This window comes from Eupeodes corollae, chromosome 1, assembly GCF_945859685.1.
Source record: "Eupeodes corollae chromosome 1, idEupCoro1.1, whole genome shotgun sequence".
Lineage (NCBI taxonomy): Eukaryota > Metazoa > Arthropoda > Insecta > Diptera > Syrphidae > Eupeodes > Eupeodes corollae.
Genome location: NC_079147.1, coordinates 155,504,972 through 155,530,683, shown reverse-complemented (window position 1 = coordinate 155,530,683; position 25,712 = coordinate 155,504,972). Strand labels below are relative to the sequence as shown.

Here is a 25,712-nt window from a genome sequence, read left to right as displayed (position 1 = left end):
TCTACCTTTGCGTAGAAGTACCCTTTTGGGGTATATTCTATTTTTATTAAGCGGATACGATTATCGGCGCCCTAATTCCTTACCCCTAAAGAGCTCTGTGGAGGTATCTTTTAGGACCCTATACAACAAAAAAAATTATGGGACCGAACACGAAATTAGCACCAACCTTTTTTTTCACACCTCACAATTAAATATAACGAAAAAAAGAACAAGATTATGGAAATAAACAAAAAAATAACTTCCACGCCGATGAATTAATTTGGTAAATTTCAAAAAAAAACTTAAATATAGGACAATCACAAACACAAAAAGATCCACTGGTTAGGTACGAAGAAATATATGTATGATATGGAGATGTACGCATATGTTGCGGGCCAAATTTACTTTCTTTATAGTCCCTTTTTCTTTTCCATAATTTATAAATTGATTGTTTCTTTTTTCTTCTTAATTTGGTTCACGTCTAAATTTCTTTTCTTTCAAGTTTTTATTTTTTTTTTAAATTTCCTTTTATTTCCAATTTTTCTTCATTGGGTTTTTTTTTCAGTTTTTAAATTTTATTTTATTACAACTTTGTATTCAAAATTTTTTTTTTGAATTTTATTTAATTTCAAATTTTTTCTGTTTTTGAATTTTATTAAATTTCAAAAATTTTGTTTTTTTTTTTTTGGGCGGCGGCCCCGCTCTCCATAATTTAATTCGGGCCGCCGGGAATCAAACTATTATAAAAAAAAATAATCCTAAGTAAATTCCTATTCTTCGCTAAATTAACAGACTCACCACCTTTACTCGTTGTTTGCTGGGTTCTTTTGTTTTTCCAAAATTGTTGGCACCAATTAACAATTCACTTATTTCACTTTCTTAAATATCTTTTCTTTCCTATAAAGAATTAATTTTTAACATTCGCCTTTTAAATCAAATCAAATAAAAAACTAACTTTGCTGGTCCAACTGTTTCTTTTTCGGATATTTGAATTTAATTTTACCACTATCACTCTTTTTATAATCCACTGTGTGGTAGATGGCCAAATGAGGGAGTGCTGAAATTATCATCCCACCCACACCGGCAAAAAAAATATTCCGATGATGTATTCTATCTCTAACAGGAACACATCATCCGATCCACCTATCCATACATATACCCCCAACCAACATCATCACACCCAAATAGTGGGAAACCACTTAGGTATTAGAACACTTCCAACAGAATAGGGGTATCAGTGTCCCAAGACTAAGGGAGTGTTCCACGGTCGAAATCGGAGAGACCTGTAACACAGAACCACATGAAACCAGAACATTTAAAAAAAAACCATACACATAATAACCAAGTAACCACAAAACGTATGAATACGAACCACCTAACCACTGCAATGACATGCATTAACCGTCAATACTGAAAACTAAACACGGACATAAAACAAAGTTTCATTCACATGCAACTTAACAATTCAACCAACTTAAAGCCTAGTACATACTTGTGAACCATCTCGTGAACCCATACAAATTTCAATTTTTGGTTCACCCGTGAACTTGTTCGTGAAGCTGAGTGGAGAACAAAGTGGAGAGTTTTCGTTCACGGGCAATTCACGTGCAAAATGTACGGGAACTGTTGGTGAAGCTTTGACATTTGGTTTCCGCATGTTTACAACGTGTACTCACAAGTGTGTACCAGTGAGCAATGTCAAAAGTTCACTTTCTCCACTGGCGAACGTTCACTTCACGAGGAAGTATGTACTAGGCTTAAACGACAATACACCAAACCCAGATCTCTTCCGGAACGCACCCATTGCTTTCCCATGGAATTTCTCTCCACTGAGTTATGGAGAGTTTCCATGGAGACCAACAATGAGGCAAGTGACAGCTACAACACAAAATAAACAACATCCAACGAGTCAACAAGTTTTGGGTAAGTATGAGATTTATTTGTTTCTTATTTAACTATTCTTTTTTTATTTTACTACCTTAGGATTGAGGATGCGGTTAATGGAAGGCATCCACAACAAAATTTGCTGTTTATTGAGATATACTCTCAATAAAAAGCAAAAAACAAGGATTCTGGATGCCTGGGAAATGGAATGGGATTCGGATGAAGGCGAGGAACTGGTGGTACAAGGGATGCTGAGATGGGTGAGTGTTTGAAATACACAATTGGTTTTATTGGATTTTATTTGCTTGATTTTTCTTTCCTAGATTAAGGGAGTTTTTTGATAATTGTGGGGAAAAACCCACGATTTAGGCCGGGCAAACTTTTGTACTACCATTAAGTAGAGGTTAGTATTAATTTTATAAAATTAAGTCGGCTTCCATTTTGTTTTTTCTTCCTATAGTTAGAAGGTCAATGACCCCAACAATAACCAGCGTAGGTTGCCGACCTACCTCAACGTTAGTCAAAGGCAAAACGAATTACTTTTTATTTATACCTAATTAGTAATTAATCAACTAGACACCTGAAATTACACATATATACGTAACTATCTACACATTTAACAATAAGCATTCCTTTCTCAGGATTTTGTTGAAACCCCTATCTGCTGGAGCGTCTGGTGTACCAAAGTTAAGGATGCTGGGAGGTACACTTCTAGATATGTGGATCGGAGGTGCTCGTCAGAGATTTGCGAGAAAAAACCGAGCTAGTACCTATGTCCTCTATTAAGCCTAAAGTGTATACAAAAAAATTATCTACCTATATTTAATTGGGAGTACCTACTAATTTAAATGTATTTTGTTTTTCAGGAATCCTGCTATGCAACGAATCAACACTTATCATTAATGTCCCCCATCTCTATCCGCCACCACTACGAATTTCTACGTTACATCATACAAGTGATTGTTGGTGAGTGATCTTTTTGATAACTTTATTTTGGATTGGTTAGATTATAGTTAAACATACAAATTAATAAATAAGTTAATAAATAAATAAATAGATACATTATTAAAATCAGTAACTTTTGTAAATATCACAGATCGTAGTTTTCAATCATTGCGGATAGTATTTAAGTTAGTAAAATTAGTAAATTAAGTATCACAAGTTTTAAAAGATAAGTTACTTAAGCTAAAATAAAAAAGAAAATATAAATATCACAGATGAAAAAAAAATTAAAGCTATCAGTCTTAGTAGGATTAATAAAGTTAGTTAAAAGTATCACAGATGGAATGGTCAACCCATTTTATCACAGATAAAGAACAATTTTAAAAGCTTTAGGCTAAGTAAAATTAATAAAGTGAGTAAAAATATCACAGATGGGATGGTTTAACCATTTTATCACAGAAAAAGAAAAATTTAAAAGCTATTAGCCTTAGTAAAATTAATAAAATGAGTAAAAATATCACAGATGGGATGGTTGAACCATTTTATCACAAATGTTTAATAAAATAAGTTAAAATCCTAATAAATAAATAAGAACATTTAACATAAAGTAACATTTAGAACATAAGGCATGCAATGAATATAATAAATACATATATACTTAAAATATCAGTGTTTGTTAAACAGTTCCAGGTACTTTTAGTTTTTGTTATTGGTTGTATCGGTTTTTTTTTCTTTTTCAAACTGTTGCTAAATAAATATAATAAGTTATACTCACGGATAATTTAATAAATTAACAAATAACAAACAGAAACGATACGAGTAGCAACAATGATTACTAAGAAAAAAGACTTGTATTTAAAACAAACAAACAAACGTGTTTTTGAAGCATTCTACTTATTGTTTTAAATCTTTTGCGTGATATATTCCAAGTCTTTTTCCGGTTAAGTTTTCTAACTCATACATTTGATTTCCTATTCGTTTAACTACGCGGCATTTAATATACTTGGGTGAGAGTTTCGCTGATAACCCTTTCGACGAATCGCTCATCACAAAATTTTTCCGATACACCTCTTGTCCGGGTGAAAATTGAACGTTTTTAGTACGGACATTATAAATTTTTGAGGATTTATCGTTGGCTTTAATTATGTTTTCGCGAATTTGATTTCGTATGCACCGCAATCGACCATGTCGGGGAAGAGTTAACAGCTCGCTATCGTCCAGCGCATGCAACTTCTTGGCAAGTTCGTAACTGCTACCGTGCGTCATCATGTTAGTGCCAAATAATGCATAATAAGGTGACACACCGGTAGAGCTATGAACTGCGCTTCTTAACGCACACGCGATGTCGCTAAGGTGCGTATCCCAATACCTTTGATCGTCTTTTAGGTACGATCGAATAGCAGCCAACAAGGAGCGGTTCACCCTCTCCGACGCGTTCGATTGCGGTGCATAGTGAGCGGTTTTAAAATGCCTTATACCGTATTTAGTTATCATCGATTCGAATTCTTTGGATACAAATTGTTTTCCATTGTCGGAATGGATGATATTGGGTACTCCAAAAATGTTAAAGACGTCTTCTTTTAAAAATTTAATGACGCTTGAAGTACTTGCTTTTCGTAACGCTTTCAACAACACAAATTTGGACAAATGATCTAAGACAACAAACACGTATACATTTCCTAATTTTGACCTTGGATATGGTCCTAAAAAGTCAATGTATATTTTTTCAAACGGACGATTACTACAATATGACGTAACAATAGGAGGACGAGATACTTGATTCGACGCTTTACTTTGTTTACACACACTACAATTAGAGACGTATTCACGAACATGCACGGTCATATTAGGCCAGTAGAAATAATTTCTAAGTTTAGCTAGAGTTTTAGCTATGCCGCCGTGTGCGGATTTAGGAGGATCATGAACCTTCTTTATAATTTCCTCGGTTAAACCTGATGGTACCCAAAGGAGCCAAGAATGTTCCCACATTTCTTCTTCGCCTAATTTTTTAAAAACTTTTTTATAGACATATCCGTCTTCGTATTTTAAGTCGGGAAGCTCGTCTTTATTGTTGTAAACCGTCTCGATGAGGTCTAAATATTCATCGGAAAGGAATTCCGCTGACTTCAAGTCAATCAACGGGGCAACGTCCTCGATAGTCAGAGAGTCCACATGTACCCGAGAAAGAGTATCCGGTACTACGTGTTGACTTCCTTTACGGTGCTGTATGTCGAAGGTATAGGACTGTAACGAAAGACTCCACCTGGCAAGCTTGCCACTAAGGTCCTTCATGCTCATCAGCCATTTAAGGCTGGAATGGTCGGTTATAATCGTAAAGTCCATACCCTCAACATACGGCCTGAATTTCTTCACAGCCATCACCGCGGCCATACACTCCTTCTCGGTGACACTGTAGTTTCTCTGACTTTTATTAAATTTTTGTGAGAAAAACGCGATCGGTACCTCCTCTCCTTCCTCGTCCAACTGAACCAGTACAGCACCGATCCCGGCGTCAGAGGCATCACATTGGATGTAAAATCTTTTTGTGAACTCCGGGCGCGAAAGAACCGGCGCTGAGATCAACGCTTTCTTCAGATTCTCGAAAGCCACCAGCGCTTCATCCGTCATGAAGAACTTCTCGCTTCTCTTCTTCAACAGGTCAGTCAAAGGAGCAGTCAAAGTTGAAAAGTCCTTTATGAACTTCCGATACCAGCCTGCCATTCCAAGCAGCCTACGGATCTGCCTAGGGGTTTTCGGGATCGGGAAATCCACGATTGCCTCTACTTTCGCCGGATCCGTTTTAAATTTCCCACCACCAACTATGAAGCCCAAGTATTTTAACTCTTTGAAGCAAAACCTTGATTTCTTCATGTTGATGGTGAGATTGGCTTTACGTAAGCATTCGGCTACTTCGCTTAGCAGGTTGATATGGGTATCAAAATCCGGTGCCATGATAAGCAAGTCATCGAGGTACACAAAAACGCGCTCCCTAAGTCGTGCAGGAATTACCTTGTCCATCAACTGGCTCAACCGTTGAGCTGCATTGCACAACCCAAACGGCATCACAGTGAACTGGTACAAGGGTCTTCCCGGTACCGCAAAGGCAGTCTTTTCTCTACTCTGTTTCTCCAGCGGAATTTGCCAAAAGGCCTCTTTAAGATCGATGCTACTCATGTAAATCGCGTCGGGAAATCGGCTGGTGAGTCCTTCAATGTGAGGAAGAGGGTTCGCATTTTTCTTCGTCAGTGCGTTCACCTTACGGGAATCCAAACAGAGTCGGTTTTTGCCGGGTTTCCGTAAGAGTACCACTGGCGAACACCACGGGCTTTCACTCTCTTCAATCACACCGAGTTTCAGCATCCGATCCAACTCATCGTACAACAGTGTTTGTATCGCTGGAGAGACAGGGTAATGACGCTGTTTCACAGGGAGAGCATCTCCTGTATCGATGACATGTTCCATCATGGTAGTCTTTCCAAGACCATCGCGCTCGAAACTTAAAAATGTATCTTTGACGGCATCCAGCCTGGCCTGTTGATCCGAGGTTAACTGGTGAGCATTTGGAGAATCTGATTGTTCGTCAACCGAGATACTACTTATAATTCCCGGAGCTAGCTGAAACACTCTCCAAAAGTCAACTCCAAGATAGATCTCCTGATCCAAGCTGGGAACGAGGAAGAAGGTCAACACCTCTTCTTTATCCTTATACGTGACTCTGATTGAAATTTTGCCCACAATTGATTGTCTTTTTCCGTCAGCGGTCCTAACTCCTGAACTGAAGGGGGTAATGGGACAACCAAGTTGTTCAATCAACTGTTCGCAATTTTTTCCTAATATGCTTACACTAGCACCGCTGTCTAGTAAGCCTAAAAACTCTCTCGAACCTATTTTAATTTTGGCATAAGGCCGAGGGTCGGATTTTAAATTTAAAATGGTCGAAGATATCTTCTTCGAAGTATCTTTTCGGGCCTTGTATCTCGCCCTTGCCTTTAAAATATTTTTCGAAGGTGTGCTAATTGCACTGTTAAAAATTCTTGCCCGAGCTTTCTCGTATTCCTGAAGACGGACATGTAACGGTTTGATTTTGTATAAATTTCTTTCATTTACTTCTTTTATAATTTCTCCTTTTTCTTTTCGCTTTAAAATTTGTATTTTTATCTCACCCTCTTGCAAGAGAGGGGTTTCCATCACTCCATCAGCGGAGGTGGAATTTTTAAAATCTATTGGGGGTTCTGATTTGGATTGGCACGCGATTCCCCCGTACCCTTCGCGTCCCGAAACCGGTTTCCCTGATTGCATCGTGGGCAACGTGGAGTTATTACACCTTCTTGACCACACTTGTAGCAAAACACGTTTCGCACATCAGACTCACAATCAAAGTAAGTATGGCCCTGCACTCTGCAGTTCCAACATTCTAATTTTGTAGGGTCCGCGTATTTGCGAGGCGAAATTTTTGGTCGAGCCGTACCAAACTGATAAGCAGCAAGCTGTTCATCCGTCGGTTGGTACTCCTCTTCCAATTCCAGTTCATTGACCGGATATTTGCCTGGTGGTTTGGCAAAGGTTTTTGGCAATTCCTTCCTCGGAAATGCCACTTCTGCATCCTTGCACGCAGTCCTCAGCTGATCCGAGGTAAAGATGGCCTGTGGGTAAACTAATTTCCCTATCCTTTCATTGAGATTTCTTTTCAGAATTCGGACCATCTCTACATCCGGTATTGGGACCCTTAATTGGAATTTCATCCTGTTTATTGCCATGAAGAAATCTTCACTACTCTCCCAGGAATGCTGCTTGCGATCCATGATGTCTCGGATTATCTCGAAGTCTGAGCGAGTATTCCTATACTGACGCAGCAAGGCATCCTTCAAAGCTGGCCAGTCATGACGGTAATTTGTCCGCTGAAACTGCCAGTACCACTCGGTGGCATTTCCTGAGAGAAGTAGATGAAAATCCCTTAACACTTCGCCCCAGGAACATCTATGCTTGTTCCGCTGGATCTCAACCCGAAGAACAAAATCCTCAGCGGTCATAGTCGTTGGTTGGCCATCGAACTTCAAGCCCCATCTATCCAATCTTATTGGACCCTGGGGTCTCGGATGCTGAGTTGGACCATAGTACTCCGGTTGGTAGCCGTATGGGTTAGGAGTTCGCATAGGGTAAGAGTTGGCATACGGATCTGACGGGATTTCCTCATACCCAGCGGGAAGATTACCCCTATCTTGAGGTCTTCTCGTCGGGTCATGTATTCGGCGACTCGGTTGATTAACCGGTACAAAAGCGCTTTCACCCGGATCAACTGGAGGATACTGCTGCACTGGTGGCTGGGTCGCCGGCACGGGTCTAGGCATCTGATCGGTAGAAGATTGATTCGTTGGCCCAATGTTTAAATTCCTAAGGAATTCACCAAGTTGATTTTGGATTTCACTCTTTAAGGTATTGGTCATTTCCCTTTGCATAACTTGGCGGGTAGTAGACAAACCTTCTACCATTGCCAAGTTAATATAAGCTTTTATATCTTCTGGTAGTAATCTTTTTTCTTTTACTTTTGTTACAGAAGGAGGTGGTCTTTGAGCTAGGCTCTCTAAAATGTTCCTGGTACTACCTGAGCCAACTGCCTGGACTGATACTGGCCTATTACTAGTATCAGGCACAAAACCTGTCGCTGGTCGCACAGTATCGTTCATCGACCCGATACTTTCCCTACTATGCACATTCTCCTCTCTCATCCCACTAAGTTGACTAAACGGGGGAGGAGAAACTGAATCGACCGTGCTATAGGTTTCATCGCGAGCCAGAGGAATACTAGCCCTAGCTGGTTGGTTGGATTCTGCTCGGATTTGCCTATCGGAAATTAGAGGAGAATACATCATCTGCTGTCTAGAGGTATGGTCTAACCCTTGACTTGCCGACCTGGTTAATCTTGGTTGATTTATTTCAGCATTCCTTATAAGGCGGTTTATGCGATCTTCTTCCTCTTTACTGGAGTAAGCCATAGTTTATCTGTTCAACAATCAACAAAGAAAATAGATAACAACAAAACAAAGGTGGTGAGTTTGCAAATAAAGTAAGTACTTTATCTAAGAAACTGAATTTCTTCACTAATACAAAAAAAAATTAATCTTTTTAGAAACACACCTATTGGTATTTGCAACCTAATTTTATATAACGAATCTTACGAAAACGAAAATGTCAAAAAAAATAAATGAATAATGTAACGATGGAAAAAATGTGAATTTATAGAAACTATAATAAGAAAAAAAAATGAAAAAGATAAATTGAAAAAACTAAATTAAGAAAAATAAATTAATCAAACAAAAAAAAACAAAATGTAAACCTATCGAAAACTGTATACAAAAAAAATAAATAAGATAGATAAACTGTAAACTGTAAACTTGAACTAAACAAAACCTAATATTGAAACAAAAAGATATATAAATAACAAAAAAGTTTAATAATTAACTACAAAAAAATAATAAATAACTAAAGAAATGTTTAATAAATAACGAAAACTAGTAAATAAATAAGTTAAACAAAAAAAACTGAGAAAATTATTGTAAATAAATAACTAATTTCTCAAAACCTGTACTTAAACTTACAAAAAAAAACTATAACTATTTACCTTTTAATAAATAAGAAACGATAAGAAAAAAATAATAACAATAATAGAAAAATGAAAATGAAAAACGAAAAACAAAAAAACAATAGATAACCTCTTAACAAATGTAATTCTAAAAAAAACTGTTTTAGAAAACTTTGTAAAGTTATCCTTATATTTTTATATCTTACCAAAAAAATTAAATTAGTCTTCTATTATGAAAACAAATCAACTCTATAAAGTAAGAAAAATTATCAAGAACAAACTTAACAAACTAAGAAAACAAAAAAAAATTAAGAAAAATATAAAATTTCAATAATTTTGTAATAAATAACACTCAAACAATTAACACACAAAAAATTAACGAAAAATAAAATCAAAAAAAATCAGAATAACTTTGAAAAATGTACAAAAAAATAAATCAAAGAAAAATATGTAATAAAGGTAATAATATTAAACAAAAAGATTTAAGCGATTTCAACACTTGCAATTATAATTTCAGTTTTCCAAAAACTTGCGGGGTGCTTTAGGTAGCTTATGAGCGACGTGATACGACCCTACTAACGACATCGCTGCAAAAAAAAGACATCAGACGGACAGAATAAACTTCCCCTGATGTGACGATAATGGGATAGGAAAACTACTAGAAACACAAACAATTTACATTACAAAGTTTTTTCCCTACCGTTCCCGCGATCCTAGACAGTCTCAAGGGACCTTGCTAGAAGACATGAAACGGCAGGATAAAACTTACAAAAATTTTGGAACGATGATGTCGGACTACACGTCTCGCACATTCAATCGTCCAAGTAGAAAGTGACGAAACTAGGAAAAGAAAATTGAAAAATTAGAAAGAAAGAAAAAAAAGTTAGGATGGGAATAGGTAAAAGACAAAACGCAAAATGTACTGACTGACCTTACTCAAGCTTTCGCAAAGGAACGTCGCGATACACCTAGGTTCGCCTGTGGCCTTCCTGGTGCAGACATACGCCCTTTGCAAAAACTCCAGTAATTTCAGAAAAAACATTACATTCATTAACCGCGGTCACTGTGAATTTTCAAACACTCGTCGCGATACGACTAGGTACGCCTGTGGCCTTCCTGACGCAGACATACGAGGTTTAAAAATCCACAGCAAGTTTGGTTAGGACAATACAACATAAAAAAACTGAAACTAGTACCACATAAACTAATTCGCCAAAAAAAATGTTCCAACTGGGTTGGAACACCCTTTAATGACGTTGGGCGCCATTTTGTTGCGAGGCAAGAGGAGGTGTGGAGGTGGGTAAAGTGGAAGGGTAGGATAAGGATGAGGTAGGAAAAAGAGATAGGAAAATTTGGAATAGGTTAGGTGGGATTGTTGAGATCCGGGGGACGCGGCCTGCTTGCGGTGCACGGCGTCAGCTCGTCGGACGGGGGGGGATCTTGCCCCCGAAACCCAACCTCGCCTGCAGACAAAAACATAAATCAGGCCAAGGAATGAGGAAAAGGAAGGAAACATAAACGGACGGACTATTGGCACATCAGGGCACTGCGGATGTTAGTGCAGTGAGGCCATTACCCACCCTACCTTTAGGTATCCGCGGCCAGTTTTGGATACCCCCAATATTGCGGTCGATGATCGGCTTCAGGTCATCCTAGGTCCAAGTCCACTCCGCTACCCTTGACACCCCTGAAAAAATAAGACTCAAGCTTTCATGGTTTCGCTTGGGCGAAACATAAAAAAACTTTGTAACTCTATTGCCGGCGTTTCAGTCGGAAGTTTTATTTTTATTTAATTGACAGCTTCATCATCAGATTTACAAACAAAATAAATTTACAAAAAAATTAACATCAAAAAACAAGAAAAAAAACTGGTAACAAAAAAAGTCAGGTTGGTAGTCCTAAGTCTTTATTTGCTTCTACCTTTGCGTAGAAGTACCCTTTTGGGGTATATTCTATTTTTATTAAGCGGATACGATTATCGGCGCCCTAATTCCTTACCCCTAAAGAGCTCTGTGGAGGTATCTTTTAGGACCCTATACAACAAAAAAAATTATGGGACCGAACACGAAATTAGCACCAACCTTTTTTTTCACACCTCACAATTAAATATAACGAAAAAAAGAACAAGATTATGGAAATAAACAAAAAAATAACTTCCACGCCGATGAATTAATTTGGTAAATTTCAAAAAAAAACTTAAATATAGGACAATCACAAACACAAAAAGATCCACTGGTTAGGTACGAAGAAATATATGTATGATATGGAGATGTACGCATATGTTGCGGGCCAAATTTACTTTCTTTATAGTCCCTTTTTCTTTTCCATAATTTATAAATTGATTGTTTCTTTTTTCTTCTTAATTTGGTTCACGTCTAAATTTCTTTTCTTTCAAGTTTTTATTTTTTTTTTAAATTTCCTTTTATTTCCAATTTTTCTTCATTGGGTTTTTTTTTCAGTTTTTAAATTTTATTTTATTACAACTTTGTATTCAAAATTTTTTTTTTGAATTTTATTTAATTTCAAATTTTTTCTGTTTTTGAATTTTATTAAATTTCAAAAATTTTGTTTTTTTTTTTTTGGGCGGCGGCCCCGCTCTCCATAATTTAATTCGGGCCGCCGGGAATCAAACTATTATAAAAAAAAATAATCCTAAGTAAATTCCTATTCTTCGCTAAATTAACAGACTCACCACCTTTACTCGTTGTTTGCTGGGTTCTTTTGTTTTTCCAAAATTGTTGGCACCAATTAACAATTCACTTATTTCACTTTCTTAAATATCTTTTCTTTCCTATAAAGAATTAATTTTTAACATTCGCCTTTTAAATCAAATCAAATAAAAAACTAACTTTGCTGGTCCAACTGTTTCTTTTTCGGATATTTGAATTTAATTTTACCACTATCACTCTTTTTATAATCCACTGTGTGGTAGATGGCCAAATGAGGGAGTGCTGAAATTATCATCCCACCCACACCGGCAAAAAAAATATTCCGATGATGTATTCTATCTCTAACAGGAACACATCATCCGATCCACCTATCCATACATATACCCCCAACCAACATCATCACACCCAAATAGTGGGAAACCACTTAGGTATTAGAACACTTCCAACAGAATAGGGGTATCAGTGTCCCAAGACTAAGGGAGTGTTCCACGGTCGAAATCGGAGAGACCTGTAACACAGAACCACATGAAACCAGAACATTTAAAAAAAAACCATACACATAATAACCAAGTAACCACAAAACGTATGAATACGAACCACCTAACCACTGCAATGACATGCATTAACCGTCAATACTGAAAACTAAACACGGACATAAAACAAAGTTTCATTCACATGCAACTTAACAATTCAACCAACTTAAACGACAATACACCAAACCCAGATCTCTTCCGGAACGCACCCATTGCTTTCCCATGGAATTTCTCTCCACTGAGTTATGGAGAGTTTCCATGGAGACCAACAATGAGGCAAGTGACAGCTACAACACAAAATAAACAACATCCAACGAGTCAACAAGTTTTGGGTAAGTATGAGATTTATTTGTTTCTTATTTAACTATTCTTTTTTTATTTTACTACCTTAGGATTGAGGATGCGGTTAATGGAAGGCATCCACAACAAATAATAAAAAAACATGAAAATAAATACAAAGCTAATTTGATTGCTAAGTGAGAATAAATAGTAAATTGCGTTTATATTTTTTATTCTCCTGCTCAGACGGAGCACGACGAAAATGGCCAATTTAAAATAAAAACATTCTACTTGACAGTTATTTTCGTATAACAAATCTATAGTATTATCAAGGAGCAGTTATTTTTACGTTCGCCGTAGGCACAAGGTGGCGTTGGAAGATTGTATATACAAAGATATTATTACAAATTTGGGTGGCGCAACAGGCCCAGTGACTTACAGGCCTAGAGACCTTCAGTTTTAATCCGAATCCGAGAAAGCATTTTTTATGACAAGTATTACTCTTGGAGAATTTGTCAATTTCTCTCAAGAGTCAGTGACCGTAAAAAAACTTGTTAGGTTGCACATGCAGGGATTGAACCCAAGACCTAGGCACTAACCATCAACACACGCTTACTACTACTACTACAAATATATCATTAGAAAATCTAAAATGTAATTAAATAATTTTGCTCCAACTCGAACTGGCTTTTAATCTGATTTAAGTTCACAGTTTTAAAAATTCCAATTCAATGAACGAACCCAATCGAACGCCTTCAAAACTCACTAAACTGTCATCTCATCTGTCGTCATGTGACATAAAATACACACAAACACATCTTCAGCCCGATACATTATAAATTTTCAACAATAAATTTCTGTTTTTGAAAAAAAAAACATTTAACTTAACTTAAAAAAGATGCCTCAAAAATTAATACGCGATGACTATAAAGAGCTAAGTCTTTCCGAGGTTCACGAACATCTTGATGATTTGTATTTGGAACTCCTAAGTCTAGTCGAACAGTTGGTACAATGCAAAGTAACTATTGAAAAAGTCACAAACGAAGGAAGAATCAATTGTGCAAAAGCTCGCTATATTCAAGGACCTAAAACAGTTGGAATATCAAAACTACCCACCGACGAAAGTCAAGAATTCAATGCTCTTGTACGTGTCGAACAAATCCAATCGGAGAGTGCTTGTGCTGAAAAGGAATTCCAGCTCAAACGCTATCCAATTGATAAGGAAGCTAAATTTATTGATCCAATTCGATGGTTTGGAGTTCTAGTTCCCAGGCCTTTACAAGTGACTAAAGAGAAATTCCAAAATTCACTTGAATTAATTATTGAAGCTGCCAATATTCAGATGCAAATGGATAATATTATGGTGTCTATACAAAAATTAAAAGAACAAAAAAGTATTTTGTGTGCCTAGGTCTAAGTATAAATTTATTAAAAAACTACTTTAAATTAATAAATTCTTTTTCTGTATGATTTGGATAACTTTTGAAGCACTAAAAGTTAGGGATGAAATAAAAATCTGGGTAAGGTATCATATTGTTATTGTTGTTGTTATTGACAAACTGCGCTATAAAACGTTGAAACCTCTTCAAAAGGACTATTCATTTAATATCCCAATAGCTGTTAAGAGCCGTCCTTCAAGTGCAAATATGGTCCACTAGGCCAACGTCTACAAAGTCTAGCTAACCTGTAAGCAGCGGTATATATTAAGCTGAATTTATATCGTAATAAAGGGTACGAACAGCAACTTTTAAGTTGCGGGAATGTCAGTAGTTTATTACGAATTGGAAAACCTCCAGAATTTTTTCTCAAAAACTGAAAGACTCCTTGGATTAGCGGAGCAGCTCTGCTCGTTTGTTCCTAGTGATGAAAATGTCTAATGTTCAGCCGTTTAATTTGAGAAACAACACTAATCTGAGACCGGATGTCGACGCAGAAAGCACATATAGGTATATCTTGAGGTCATAAGTAGAACAAAAAGGCCGAAATGGAGCTGGACACGCCAAGATGAAGTGACTGGACATCAACATGATTTGTTAGCTCGGATAACTTCAGCTATGCATTTTCTAAATTTATTACAAACACTTAAAGAACAGTATTTTCTTTTGAAATGCATGTATAAGTTCCTTTTTATCCTCAAATGTATGAGTTAGGGGCAGGCTACTGAAGGATAACTTTCTTGCATGCCATCATTCTATATATTCTTGCATTAAGATTGTGCAACCCGCACCTGGACATTAACAACATCCGCATCATCTCGAGTGAGTTACTGTTGTCGTCGTTATTTGTTGTCTAGGTGTAGTCCATGTTGCAATACTAATCGTGGAATTGTTATTGGACCGCTCTATTTTTGTGTTTCTTCCAATGTCTTTCTATAAGTTTTGTGCAATGCTTTCCACCCAGACTTTGTTGACTAGTTAAACTCAATGTTAAAGAGTTCTGTCCACTTATGTACCTAATAAATCCGCTTTCTTACAACGACATCTAAAAGATTATTCGGTTATCTGTTTTCCGGAAGGGTTCCAACTCTTTGGATGTACCTCGACTTTTTGGATGAAAATCAACAGTTGAAAGGAAGACTTTTGGAAGCTCTGTTTCTAGGTTAAACACTCTCTTGATAAAAAACCTTTCAACTTTGGAGTTGAATAATCCCAAACTTGGGCACAGTTGTTCATCACTGATTTTGAAGCAGCTTCATAAATATTTTGTACTTACCTAAGTGCTTCATATTTCGCCCACGGTTTCGAAAAATCAAAACTTCTAATTTTCTTAAAATCGCAAGCAAATTCCATTTTAAACTGACTTTCCCAAAAGTGTCAGTTTGTGCAATAAGGCGTCTCTGATCATAAAAGAATTGAAAATGTTGTTCACAATTAAGCAGATTTGTCCGCATGCGGCTTGGAATTCATTCAAAATTTGATTTTCTGCCACTCATCAATTATGTAGATTTAAAATATCAGCTTGTATATAGCATCCCTACAACATCTTTGATAAAATTCTATGAATCATTTTAAAATATTCGAAAGGAACACTAACGACGCCAGGGCTTTGTTGTCCTTAGCTAAGTGAACCTCTTCCATTCTGATTCTTCACCAAGAAGAGGCAATGGATATAGGCATCAAAAGTATATTCGTATGATTCAATCTCTTTCCGAGCTTTTCAAGGCTACTCATAACCAAAGTATTAATTTGTCCTAATGAAAGATACCATTAGATAACGAAAACAATTAAACCATCTTTTCCCCTTACGGAGAGCCAAAGTAAATAACAACAACTTAATCCAACCACTTTCGCATTTATGAAAATTCCACGACACGGCCTTGTTATTCAGAGTTAGTATCAGAATAGATGACACGCCAACACCACTGATTGCCCTAAAATAGATTTTCAAACTCAAATAGCTTCTTCATCATCAACCTTGAAAAAATGTATATATCAACAAGCTGCACCATAATTAAAAAATAAAATGAATATCCATTTTAATAATGTGGTTTATTATAAGTAAAAAAAATCGTTACATATTCCGATTCTTAAGCGCTTAGAACTTCATACGATGGGGGTATTGTGTGGAACGCAGGCAGAACATATTTTGCAAATACTTCTTCAAGAATTTGCCATCTGGACTGGCCTTGATTGCCTTCAGTACAAGTGTATCGACGGCCTTCTGGTCTTCCTTGCGCTGCTCAGTTGGAACGTACTTCTCCTTCTTGGGAGCAAAGATATCTCCTTCGCCGGACTTCTTCTCCTTCTTGGCCTTAATGCGTCTGAAGTATGTGTCATTGATGTGCTCGGGTACAGTGAATTTACCCAAATCAATGCGGGTTTGGCATCCAATAACATAACGCTGTGAAACGCGACGCAATGGGCATGAGTTGATGCCGAATGGACCGGTAACCAACAAGAGTCCAGAGGCCAAAACCTTAAGGAGAACAACACGTTTGCCTTGATGACGACCAGCCAAAAGGATCAACACGCGTCCAGGTTTCATGTTCTTGCGAGTGTTGCGGACATGTTTACTGAAGACACCACGAGCTGGGCGCTTCTTGACTACCTTCTTAGTTGGGTAGTTGGCCTTTGGCTTCTTCAAGTAAACAACACGTTCACCTCCGTTCTTGGGACCTCCAATCTTCTTAACCTTCTTAATTGGGATTTTCTCCTTCTTAACAACTGGGCGTTTTGTTGACTTTAGGCGCCATTGAGCACGGCGTTTGTACATCTGAGGACAAAGATTTCAAAATTTAAGTGAACTAAGTTTGACATATTTTAACAATTTCACAAGGATGTTATGATTGCAAAGTAAAGTTTTAGTGCATTTCAAGAATCAAAGAATCCCAATTAGTTTGGTTCGGATGGATGGAAATCACATTTTTCTTTTGTCGATTTTGGACGCACTAACAAATTCACTTTTTTAGGACGAAATTCATGAATTTTTACCTGGCTTTTGGAGTAACGCATAATTCCACCCCCAAGGTAGGAATTTAGGGGGTGTTTGTTGACTTTTTTGCCAGTTTTGGCTGATTTTTTAACTTTTTCTACGGGTGCCATTTTTAAAAACACGTGTACACAGCACAGAAATTGGTGCTAAAAGGAAGGTTATGCTGTGTTGAGTTGTCAAATTCTGACACAAGTGGCGCTAGTGTCGGTTGAGAGAATTTGAACCGGTTGTTATGTTCGTTTCGGGTTGATGATTTAGGAGTATGTTCGTAGATATACTTACTAACGCCGACGCCACTGGAGGGATTAGTTATTCTATTTTATTTATACATAAATGTCAATGCAATGGGAATAGCTAAAATATTTCTATTGGAATAATATATTTAATGAAAGGCTTAATTTATTAAAAAATGTTTCATATGCAGAGCTTGGAAAAGTACTGCATAGTAGGAATTCTGAGAAGTCGTTGACAATTTTTATATGTGTATTTTTTTTGAGCAGAAGACCTAAATTATGGCTACTTTCTTTTTTTCAGGTTGATTTAGATATTTTTCATTGACTTATAAAGATCAGCTTTCGATGGGATGTATAAAATGAATAAGCAATAAATACAATTGTTTTCTGAGGCTAATTAAAGAATAAAGAAGTTTTATTCATTTGGTTAACACTTGTTAAGAAAATTGAAGTTGCTTTCAGCTTTGTATTTAAAATCTATAAGACTTTTTACGAAAGTGCCACCTTACCTAAGGCAACATTAGCTATTTGAATTTTTTAAAACTTAACTTCTTATAAATATTAAACTTTGAATAACATCGACACGTTTCAGGTCATGACACTTTGCTTACACTAGATTTAAAGCGCTCAAAGTGCGCTCGGTTTCAAAACCTGGTATACTGTCTAATAGGAAAGCACGCCACGCGGCTTGGCGTATTCTCAAATGACTTTAGCAGGACTTGTATAGATAAGGAAGACGAGGAAACAGTTCTTGAGCTCCTCTGTACATGCACCGCTCTAGCTTGAAAACGCAAGACTTACCTTCAAGAATTCTTCTATAACACTCTAATAAAGACATATATCCTCGGTAGCTAAAGCGAACAGCTGATTCATAAAGTAATTCAAATATACTTCACGTTTCCCTTAAAAATTGTGACATTTGTGCCAAAACTCACTAGTTAATTCTATGTATGCGTAAAACAATCCAGATTTGTTTGTTGAAATTCACATCTTTTCATGGAAATTACAAATAAGCTAAGAAAAAAAAAATAAACGGTTTTAGAGGGTGATAGGTACGAAGGATTTATATTTTCATATTGAGTGTTTTTGGCCTCAAGATTTATGTGGTAGCACAATGGGTCATTAAACTGGCCTAAATGTGTCCTACTTCATCATGGACAACCATTTAATCTCACCTAACGTATATAAGACTTCCAACGTCACCTTGAGGCTACGGTGAACAAAATTCTTAAAATGTACATACAATTAAGAATTCTACAAAATTACCCGAAGTTGCCTAGCGGGTGATGGAAATCAAATAAGTTGCTCGATGTTAGACCGATTTTCCAAATACTTTAAGTTTTTGTCAACTTTGTAGCATATGGACGTCAGGGTAATTTTTGTGCTCTTTTTCCAAAGTAGTAGTAAAATATTACAAAGAATAAGTTATTATATATTTTATAAAACCTTAAGTACTTTATCGATGTTGAAATGGTAGACATGTACATTAAAAATCCACCTCTGTCTCTCAACTTCTACTCTTACCTCCCCGCGGGGAACATCGGGTGCCTAGTACCTCAGCTGGAGATTGGGTTCTAACCCCAGTGGAAAGTTGTTGAGGGCAGCAAACGAGAGAGAGGTGTTTCCACTAAGGCATCTCTCTTTATCCAGACGGCAGCGGACGAATTTTCGAGATGGGTTCAACAGTGGCGTCTACCTTTAGTTGCGTAGCACTACCAAGCCTCGGATACGGACGGATTCACTGTTAACAACCCACACAAAAAACGAAGTAAGGACAACGAACTTCGGATCTGTACGTGGAATAAGAGGTCAACGTGTATTTGGGTGTGGATTTGTTGTTGGAATTAGACTCAGACAAAAAGTCTTGAGTTTCAACAGTGTGAGCGAGCACATCACGACAAATTCGGCGACGTAAGCCTAATATGCGCGCATGCCCCAACAGAGGAGAAAGATGAAGACACCAAAGACATATTTTTCGACCTCTTGGACAAGACATATGAGCAGTGCCCTGGCTATGACATTAAAATTGTCTTGGGAGATTTTAATGCCAAGGTAGGAAGAGAAGACATCTTTGGTGGCACAATCGGGAGATACAGCCTGCAAGACACCACCTACGGCAACGGATTCAGGCTGATCAATTTCGCTGCGGGGCGAGTAGCTAGTACGCAGTTCGCACATCTCAGCATCCACAAGGGGACATGGAAATCTCCTTATCAATCAACCGTCAACTAGATTGACCACTTTGCGATCGACGCACGACACTTCTCCAGTATACAGGATATCTGAACATTCCGAGAGGCCAACATTGACTCGGACCACTACCTCGTTGTAGCCAAGGTACGGCTACGGATATCCCGATCCAAGGCGAAACAAGGAAGTACTGTGAGAAAATTCGACGTTAGACGGCTACAATCGCAAGAGACTGCCATAACCTCTTAAGGAGTCCTATGCTGCCTACATTAAGCATTGAAAACCAGTGGCAACATTACCTTGCAGACATTAGAGATGCCGCCTACAAAGTGCTAGGTTTCACACGGCCACCACAACGAAACCTCTGGTTTGACTACGAATTTTACCAAAAGGTAAAAAAACATCCCAAGGGTACAAACCACGAACCGAAGCCTGTAATGACGATCAGGGGAACATAGTAGTAGAACCGCAGTCTATGTTGAGAATATGGAAAGACCACTTCTCCAAATTATGACGAACCGAATTCCGCTGTAAGGGAGATAGAACCACTCAACCTCGGCGACGCAGATCAACAATTCCGCCTACCCGACCTTGACGAAGTGAAGATACCTATATCTAAACTTAAGTCAAACAAAGCTGCTGGAGCTGACGGCATCGCTGCCGAACTATTCAAAGCAGCAGACAGTGACTTGGTAGGGAGCATGCACCAACTTATCTGTAAAATATGGTCGGAAGAAAGCATGCCCGATGAGTGGAATCTCAACATAGTTTGCCCAATCATAAAAAAGGAGACCCTCTAAATTGCGCCAACTACAGAGGCATTAGTCTTTTTAACATTGCATATAAGATCCTTTCTGCCGTATAATGTAAAAGTCTGAAGCCGTTCGTCAACAACCTGATAGGTCCTTATCAGTGTGGCTTCATACCAGGAAAGCCCACTATCGACCAAATTTTCACACTACTGCAGATCTTGGAAAAAAAACCAGGAGCTTCAAATCGATACCCAACATCTCTTTATCGATTTTAAAGCCGCGTATGACATCATCCATAGGGAAGAGCTCCACAGAGCTATGTCTAGTTTTGGCATCCTTGTCAAACTTATCCGTTTTTGCAGAATACACGCTGCTCTATCAAGGTTGGAAAAGATCTTACCGATGCATGCCAAAAAAGGTTTTAGACAAGGCGATGCACTATCATGCGACTTCTTCAACATCGTTCTGGAAAGAATCACCATGGACAGCTATAACTTTGAGGTATTTAAGGACTTTGTCTACCTAGGCACCGCGCTGAAATCAAACGAAGAATAACTCTTGCAAATCACTGCTTCTTTGGACTTAGAAGGCAATTGAGAAGTAAAGTCCTCTCTCGAGCATGTAAAATCACCATCTATAAGACACTCATCATTCTGGTTCTCATTTATGGCGCTGAGGCCTGGACCCTGTAAAAGAAAGATGAGAGCCTCTTAGGATCCTTCGAGAGAAAAATTCTTCTGGTAATTTTTGGTCCCGTACGAATAGATGGAGAATGGAGGAGAAGATATAACGACGAACTGTACGGGCTGTACAGCGACACGGACCTAGTTAGCAGAATTAAAGTCCAACGGCTTAGAAGGCTAGGTCATGTAGAGCGGATGGACATCAACGCTCCAGCCCGGAAGGTCTTCGAATCCAATCCCGAGGGACGGCGCGGAAAACCGCGACTCAGGTGGCGCACCCAGGTGGGAGACGACCTCAACCAACTTGGCGTGCGAAACTGGAGACAGCTAGCTATAGAGACCGAGCTGGCTGGAGACGCTTGTTGGTTGAGGCCCAGGTCCATCCGGATTGTAGCGCCACCTTAAGTAAGTAAGTAAGTACTTTAAATCCTGTGATTCATTAAAGCACGAGTAGTTTCATAATAATTTGGCGGAAAGATTTCGACTCTTCGAAAGAGAATAAAACTATGAAGATCCAATTCATACAAGTATTACATAACTAACTTGTTTTCACATTTGTTCACTCCTTTAGTACCCGTGGCATTATGGTTAGTGTGTTGGACTTTCATGGACTGATATAACCAAAGTTTATTTCAAGGATACTGCCTCTTGCGAGGAATTAAAAAATTCTAAAAAAGTAATTCTTGTCATGAAAAGTGCTTTCTTAAATTAGCCGTTTCAATTCTGATTAAAACAACAGGTCCCCTTAATACCTGACAACAGGAATGGTTTAGAGTTGTAAGTCACTAGGCCCTAGTTCTCAATTGACTGTTGTTCCACCAATTTTGTGTATTTATAAACATTATATAAGAAGAACAAACAAATATGAAGTTTTTATTAATTTTGTAAAATAAAAAGATATTGGAAAATTGGGTTTGCAAGGATTATCATATTAGGCCAACTATTTCGTATAGTTGGTATAAAATTTGTTGTGTTGTTTATTACTTTTTCACTAATAAACAATTTTATTTTAATAAATTAATTAATCATTTAAAGAATAAGTCTACATAAAATATTAAGCCACCATTTTATTCTTCTTCATCGTATTTGGTTTTGATTAGAGTGAAAAATTGGTATGAAGTTGTTCCCAGCTGCAAGAAATAAGTATTTATTAAAAAAAAGCAAAACTAACAAGTGCGTATTAATTCTTACACTTTTAAAACTTTCCATCGAAACTATGAAGAATTTAAAAGCTGTCAAAAAAGCTGGCTTATGTGAACGCGCCAACAATAGAGGTAAAGATTTCTTATATTTATTATTTGCCATATACCACCTATGAGAAAAAACTGCATCTGCTATATTACCGCTCTAAAATTAAAAAAAAAAATACTTTTAATATTGTTAAATATGCACCATTAAGGAAATACAAACCACATCTAATAAATTCGAACCGAAAGAACAAATAAAATATACATGAACCAAAGAAGATATCAAAAATGCAAAAAACTTAAGCATATCGAGAATTTCCGAACCAGCTGTGATTTGGAATCCAATCATACAAATTACTCCGCATGAAGCAATGTAGTTCATCAAAATGGATACTTTGAATACTTCGTTAATTTTGAAACTTAAGCTGAAAAACGTTAAAAATTAATGTTATTAAAAAAGATATCAATTATGATCAGCGTTGCCAATTGTCTTAATTTTCTAAATACTTTTATACTATTTACACCAGGTGGCGCAAAATCAATCATCCTCTCGGAGGATGCCATAATGTCTGAAAATGACGTCTAACGTCAATTATATTTGAAATTTAAAAAAAGATACCTTTAGAATATTTATGAAAAAAAAAAACAATGAACCGCTATACTCCCTTAGGAGCGTGGAATAATTGCGTCTATTTTTGTAACTCAAAACCTGTCAGTAGTTTTAGGGCACCGTGAATGTCAAATACGATTTTCTTTTTTGAGTCACGCCAACTCCGCAAACACTACGGGCTTAACTTTAAGACTCGAACAGACTGGAACCACAAGGAAATGTGTGGAGTTTGGCTACCAACGGGCTAGTCATTCGGTTAAGAATATCATGACGGTGACTGCCAGTGTTCTTGAGAACAAAGAAATATCAGCCAAACGAAGGGCCACGAATTTTCAGTTGACTGTGAATCACTGTCGAGCCCTCCTCAATCTCAACAACTAAGAAGACGATTTTGTGTCGAAAACCATCATGAGCGAAAAGGCTCTTTTCCACTTAAGCTATTACATCAATAATAAAAATCTTCGTTTCTTGGGCATTAAAAATCCACAATGGATGCACAAAGAGCAATTGCATCAACTCAAAACCACTATGCTCACGCGGTAGAAGTAATTAGGCCGGTTTTTAGGGCGCCTTTGACAATACGGTCACTGTTACTGGTGAACGCTAGAGGGCCATGTTAAACGACTTTGTGGGGCTTGGTGAACATACTGTTCCTAGCCGAGTAGTTTTTCGATTTAGTGACTTGAAATAGCCAGCGAGATCGTCTCATCTAACCATCGCAACCTTTATCCATTGCGGCTACTTGAAGTCGAGGGCTTATGTCAAAAAAAAACACAATTTATGTAAAATACAAATTTTTGTTTTGGAAAAATTTTACCAATTTTAATATTTTCTATAAATCTACATCTACAAATTTTCAGAGAATTTGCAACGTCACTTGTCACCTTTGGTTAAGGTGACCATTTATTAATGAATTAATTTCGATGAAGACTTATATGGTAATTTATGAAACTACTCACCTTAAAGTGTCATCATGATATTTAACAAACTTCCCTAAATCTATAAGATCTCTGTCCGTGCCAGTGGGTTCAAAATCTGTAATTTTTTTCCCCAAGTAATCAAAATGCATACAAGCTAAGTGCACAATCGACACAAGTAACAAATCAGAACCCAAAAAGAAACACGACAAAATATACGCCGCCATTATCTGATAAAAATATGCAAACAGAAATATCGGAAATTGCTTCTCATTTCCCGGATAAACCAAAATAAATGGAAATCTATAAACAAAATCTTCGCCAGTTATAATTTTCTCCACTATTGATTGAATTAAGGGGAAAAAATTGAACATTGTGGTTGTCGAAAAGTGATAAATAGTCAACGTTCTCATGTAGAATTCAATTTTTTTATAATACTCATCCAGACGGTATTGAATTATATCTTCCTCAGTTTTTGGAAAAATTTCCTCCATTTTGACAAGAACTTCCTTTAAGAAAAATCGACCACACCAAACCGCTATAATTTTGCAAAGTGAGTTAATGACAAAGCCTGCGTAGCAAGCAAAAGCTGTCAATTCAATTGGATCTTCAAACTTGTGATAAAATGGGACAGCGTTTTTGAGAAAAAAATGAATTGTCAAATTTAGAATAGCCATTGAGAAAGCTATTTTTTCTTTAAGAGGTTGCTTTTCGTCGGGATCGTATTTATAGACCCTGATTCCAACTAATCGATAAATATCAAAGGGAATTTTTGTAAAGTCACTTAGTTGAAGATTTCTTCCAAGTTTTTCCATTTTTGTTAGCAAGAAAATTGAATCTACACTTAGAAGTTTTAAAGCTCTTTCATTCCTTTATAAACTCGAACATGCGAAGTATATTTGCTTAGCGAATAGTTTTGCGGTTAAAAAAGCTAATTAATTTCAATTAAAGTTCGATTGATTGTTGAGAAATTTTGCACTTGAAGTCATTATGTTTGTTTTCATTCGAGTAAATGTGAAGCAAGGTAGTTTATAACAATTATATGATGACCACTGTAGTGATTTTCTTTTACTTACTTAATGTGGCGCTACAGTCCTGTGGGCACTAGGGCCTCACCCAACAAACTTCTCCATGTAGCTCGGTCCCTAGCTAGATGTCTTATAGTTTCGCGCTCCAAGTTGGGTGAGGTCACCTTCTACTTGTACGCGCCACCTGATTCGCGGTCTTACTCTACTGCGCAGTCCTGTGGGTGTGCATTCGAAGACTTTCCGGGCCGGAGGATTGGTTTCCATAAGCTCTACGTGACCCAGCCATCTTAAGCACTATTCACATGAGCACGACCAACGACCAACGAATGAACGTATATTCGTCGATTTTGGCGTTTCTTTCACATGAGAGTTTTTAATTCGTCGCGAATAAAGCCACAGCCAAACACCATTCACCACCGAAACCAAAACAAGAATGATTTTTTAGGTTAAGTACTTATATTCGTTGCGGGTGTGGATAATGTGGAACGCGAATAAAGTTTGACCGTTCGTATCAACTATAATTTTTTTCGCGACGAATAAATTTGTTTTCTTAAATTTATTAATATATTATATTGAAAAGTAAAAGTTTGTATCGTTAATCAAATAGAAACTATATTGCTATCGTTTTGTTAAGAATTTGTGTGGAAATATGTCTTCAAACGTATATAAACTCACATTTTGTAATTCATTCGTCGTTCGTTGGTCGCGCTCATGTGAATACTACTTTAGTCGTTGGACTTTTACCCTTCTGGATAAGTTAACGTCGCTGTACAGCCCGTTCAGCTCGTCGTTCCATCTTCTCCTCCACTCCCATT

The 25,712-nt window shown here is 37.2% G+C and overlaps 4 protein-coding genes across 9 annotated transcripts; 2 read left to right on the top strand and 2 right to left on the bottom strand.

Annotated features, from left to right (window-relative positions):
- The first annotated feature begins 1,524 nt into the window (after window positions 1-1,524).
- On the top strand, window positions 1,525-9,238 carry LOC129941298 (uncharacterized). 6 transcript variants are annotated; one of them, XR_008780844.1, is made up of 10 exons: window positions 1,848-1,902; window positions 1,963-2,123; window positions 2,187-2,266; window positions 2,505-2,658; window positions 2,730-2,829; window positions 6,980-7,184; window positions 7,232-8,238; window positions 8,360-8,688; window positions 8,744-8,869; window positions 8,933-9,234. XR_008780844.1 is itself a non-coding variant. In XM_056049893.1 (4 exons), the coding sequence occupies exons 1-3, from the start codon at window positions 1,635-1,637 to the stop codon at window positions 2,202-2,204; spliced, it is 447 nt and encodes a 148-aa protein (XP_055905868.1). In that variant the 5' UTR covers window positions 1,525-1,634; the 3' UTR covers window positions 2,205-2,266; window positions 2,324-2,395. The 6 variants fall into 6 exon arrangements, 1 of the variants encoding a protein (XP_055905868.1); XR_008780843.1 differs by having other exon boundaries at window positions 6,980-7,437; window positions 7,497-8,238; XR_008780845.1 differs by having other exon boundaries at window positions 6,980-7,691; window positions 7,777-8,238.
- Window positions 9,239-13,694: 4,456 nt separating this feature from the next.
- Window positions 13,695-14,305, top strand: LOC129939747 (coiled-coil domain-containing protein 115). The gene has a single exon (XM_056047867.1). The coding sequence runs from the start codon at window positions 13,765-13,767 to the stop codon at window positions 14,275-14,277; it is 513 nt and encodes a 170-aa protein (XP_055903842.1). The 5' UTR covers window positions 13,695-13,764; the 3' UTR covers window positions 14,278-14,305.
- A 2,030-nt stretch (window positions 14,306-16,335) lies between these two features.
- Window positions 16,336-17,468, bottom strand: LOC129939746 (60S ribosomal protein L6). Its single transcript, XM_056047866.1, has 2 exons — window positions 17,297-17,468; window positions 16,336-17,078 (listed from the first exon to the last, which is right to left on the bottom strand). Exons 1-2 carry the CDS (start codon window positions 17,405-17,407, stop codon window positions 16,401-16,403), a joined length of 789 nt encoding a protein of 262 aa, XP_055903841.1. The 5' UTR covers window positions 17,408-17,468; the 3' UTR covers window positions 16,336-16,400.
- Window positions 17,469-22,207: 4,739 nt separating this feature from the next.
- Window positions 22,208-24,697, bottom strand: LOC129939745 (odorant receptor 85c-like). The gene is made up of 4 exons (XM_056047865.1): window positions 23,912-24,697; window positions 22,566-22,767; window positions 22,347-22,502; window positions 22,208-22,285 (listed from the first exon to the last, which is right to left on the bottom strand). The coding sequence occupies exons 1-4, from the start codon at window positions 24,682-24,684 to the stop codon at window positions 22,223-22,225; spliced, it is 1,194 nt and encodes a 397-aa protein (XP_055903840.1). The 5' UTR covers window positions 24,685-24,697; the 3' UTR covers window positions 22,208-22,222.
- Window positions 24,698-25,712: the final 1,015 nt, after the last annotated feature.

Coding starts and splice junctions, on each gene's coding strand:
- LOC129941298 (XM_056049893.1), top strand. CDS start 1,635: ATGTTTACAACGTGTACTCACAAGTGTGTACCAGTGAGCAATGTCAAA. Junction 1,903..1,962: donor AACGAGTCAACAAGTTTTGG/GTAAGTATGAGA, acceptor TTACTACCTTAG/GATTGAGGATGCGGTTAATG.
- LOC129939747 (XM_056047867.1), top strand. CDS start 13,765: ATGCCTCAAAAATTAATACGCGATGACTATAAAGAGCTAAGTCTTTCC.
- LOC129939746 (XM_056047866.1), bottom strand. CDS start 17,407: ATGGCACCCGTAGAAAAAGTTAAAAAATCAGCCAAAACTGGCAAAAAA. Junction 17,079..17,296: donor TGCGTTACTCCAAAAGCCAG/GTAAAAATTCAT, acceptor CTTTGTCCTCAG/ATGTACAAACGCCGTGCTCA.
- LOC129939745 (XM_056047865.1), bottom strand. CDS start 24,684: ATGGAAAAACTTGGAAGAAATCTTCAACTAAGTGACTTTACAAAAATT. Junction 22,503..22,565: donor GTTCGAATTTATTAGATGTG/GTTTGTATTTCC, acceptor TTTTAATTTTAG/AGCGGTAATATAGCAGATGC. Junction 22,286..22,346: donor CGATGGAAAGTTTTAAAAGT/GTAAGAATTAAT, acceptor TATTTCTTGCAG/CTGGGAACAACTTCATACCA.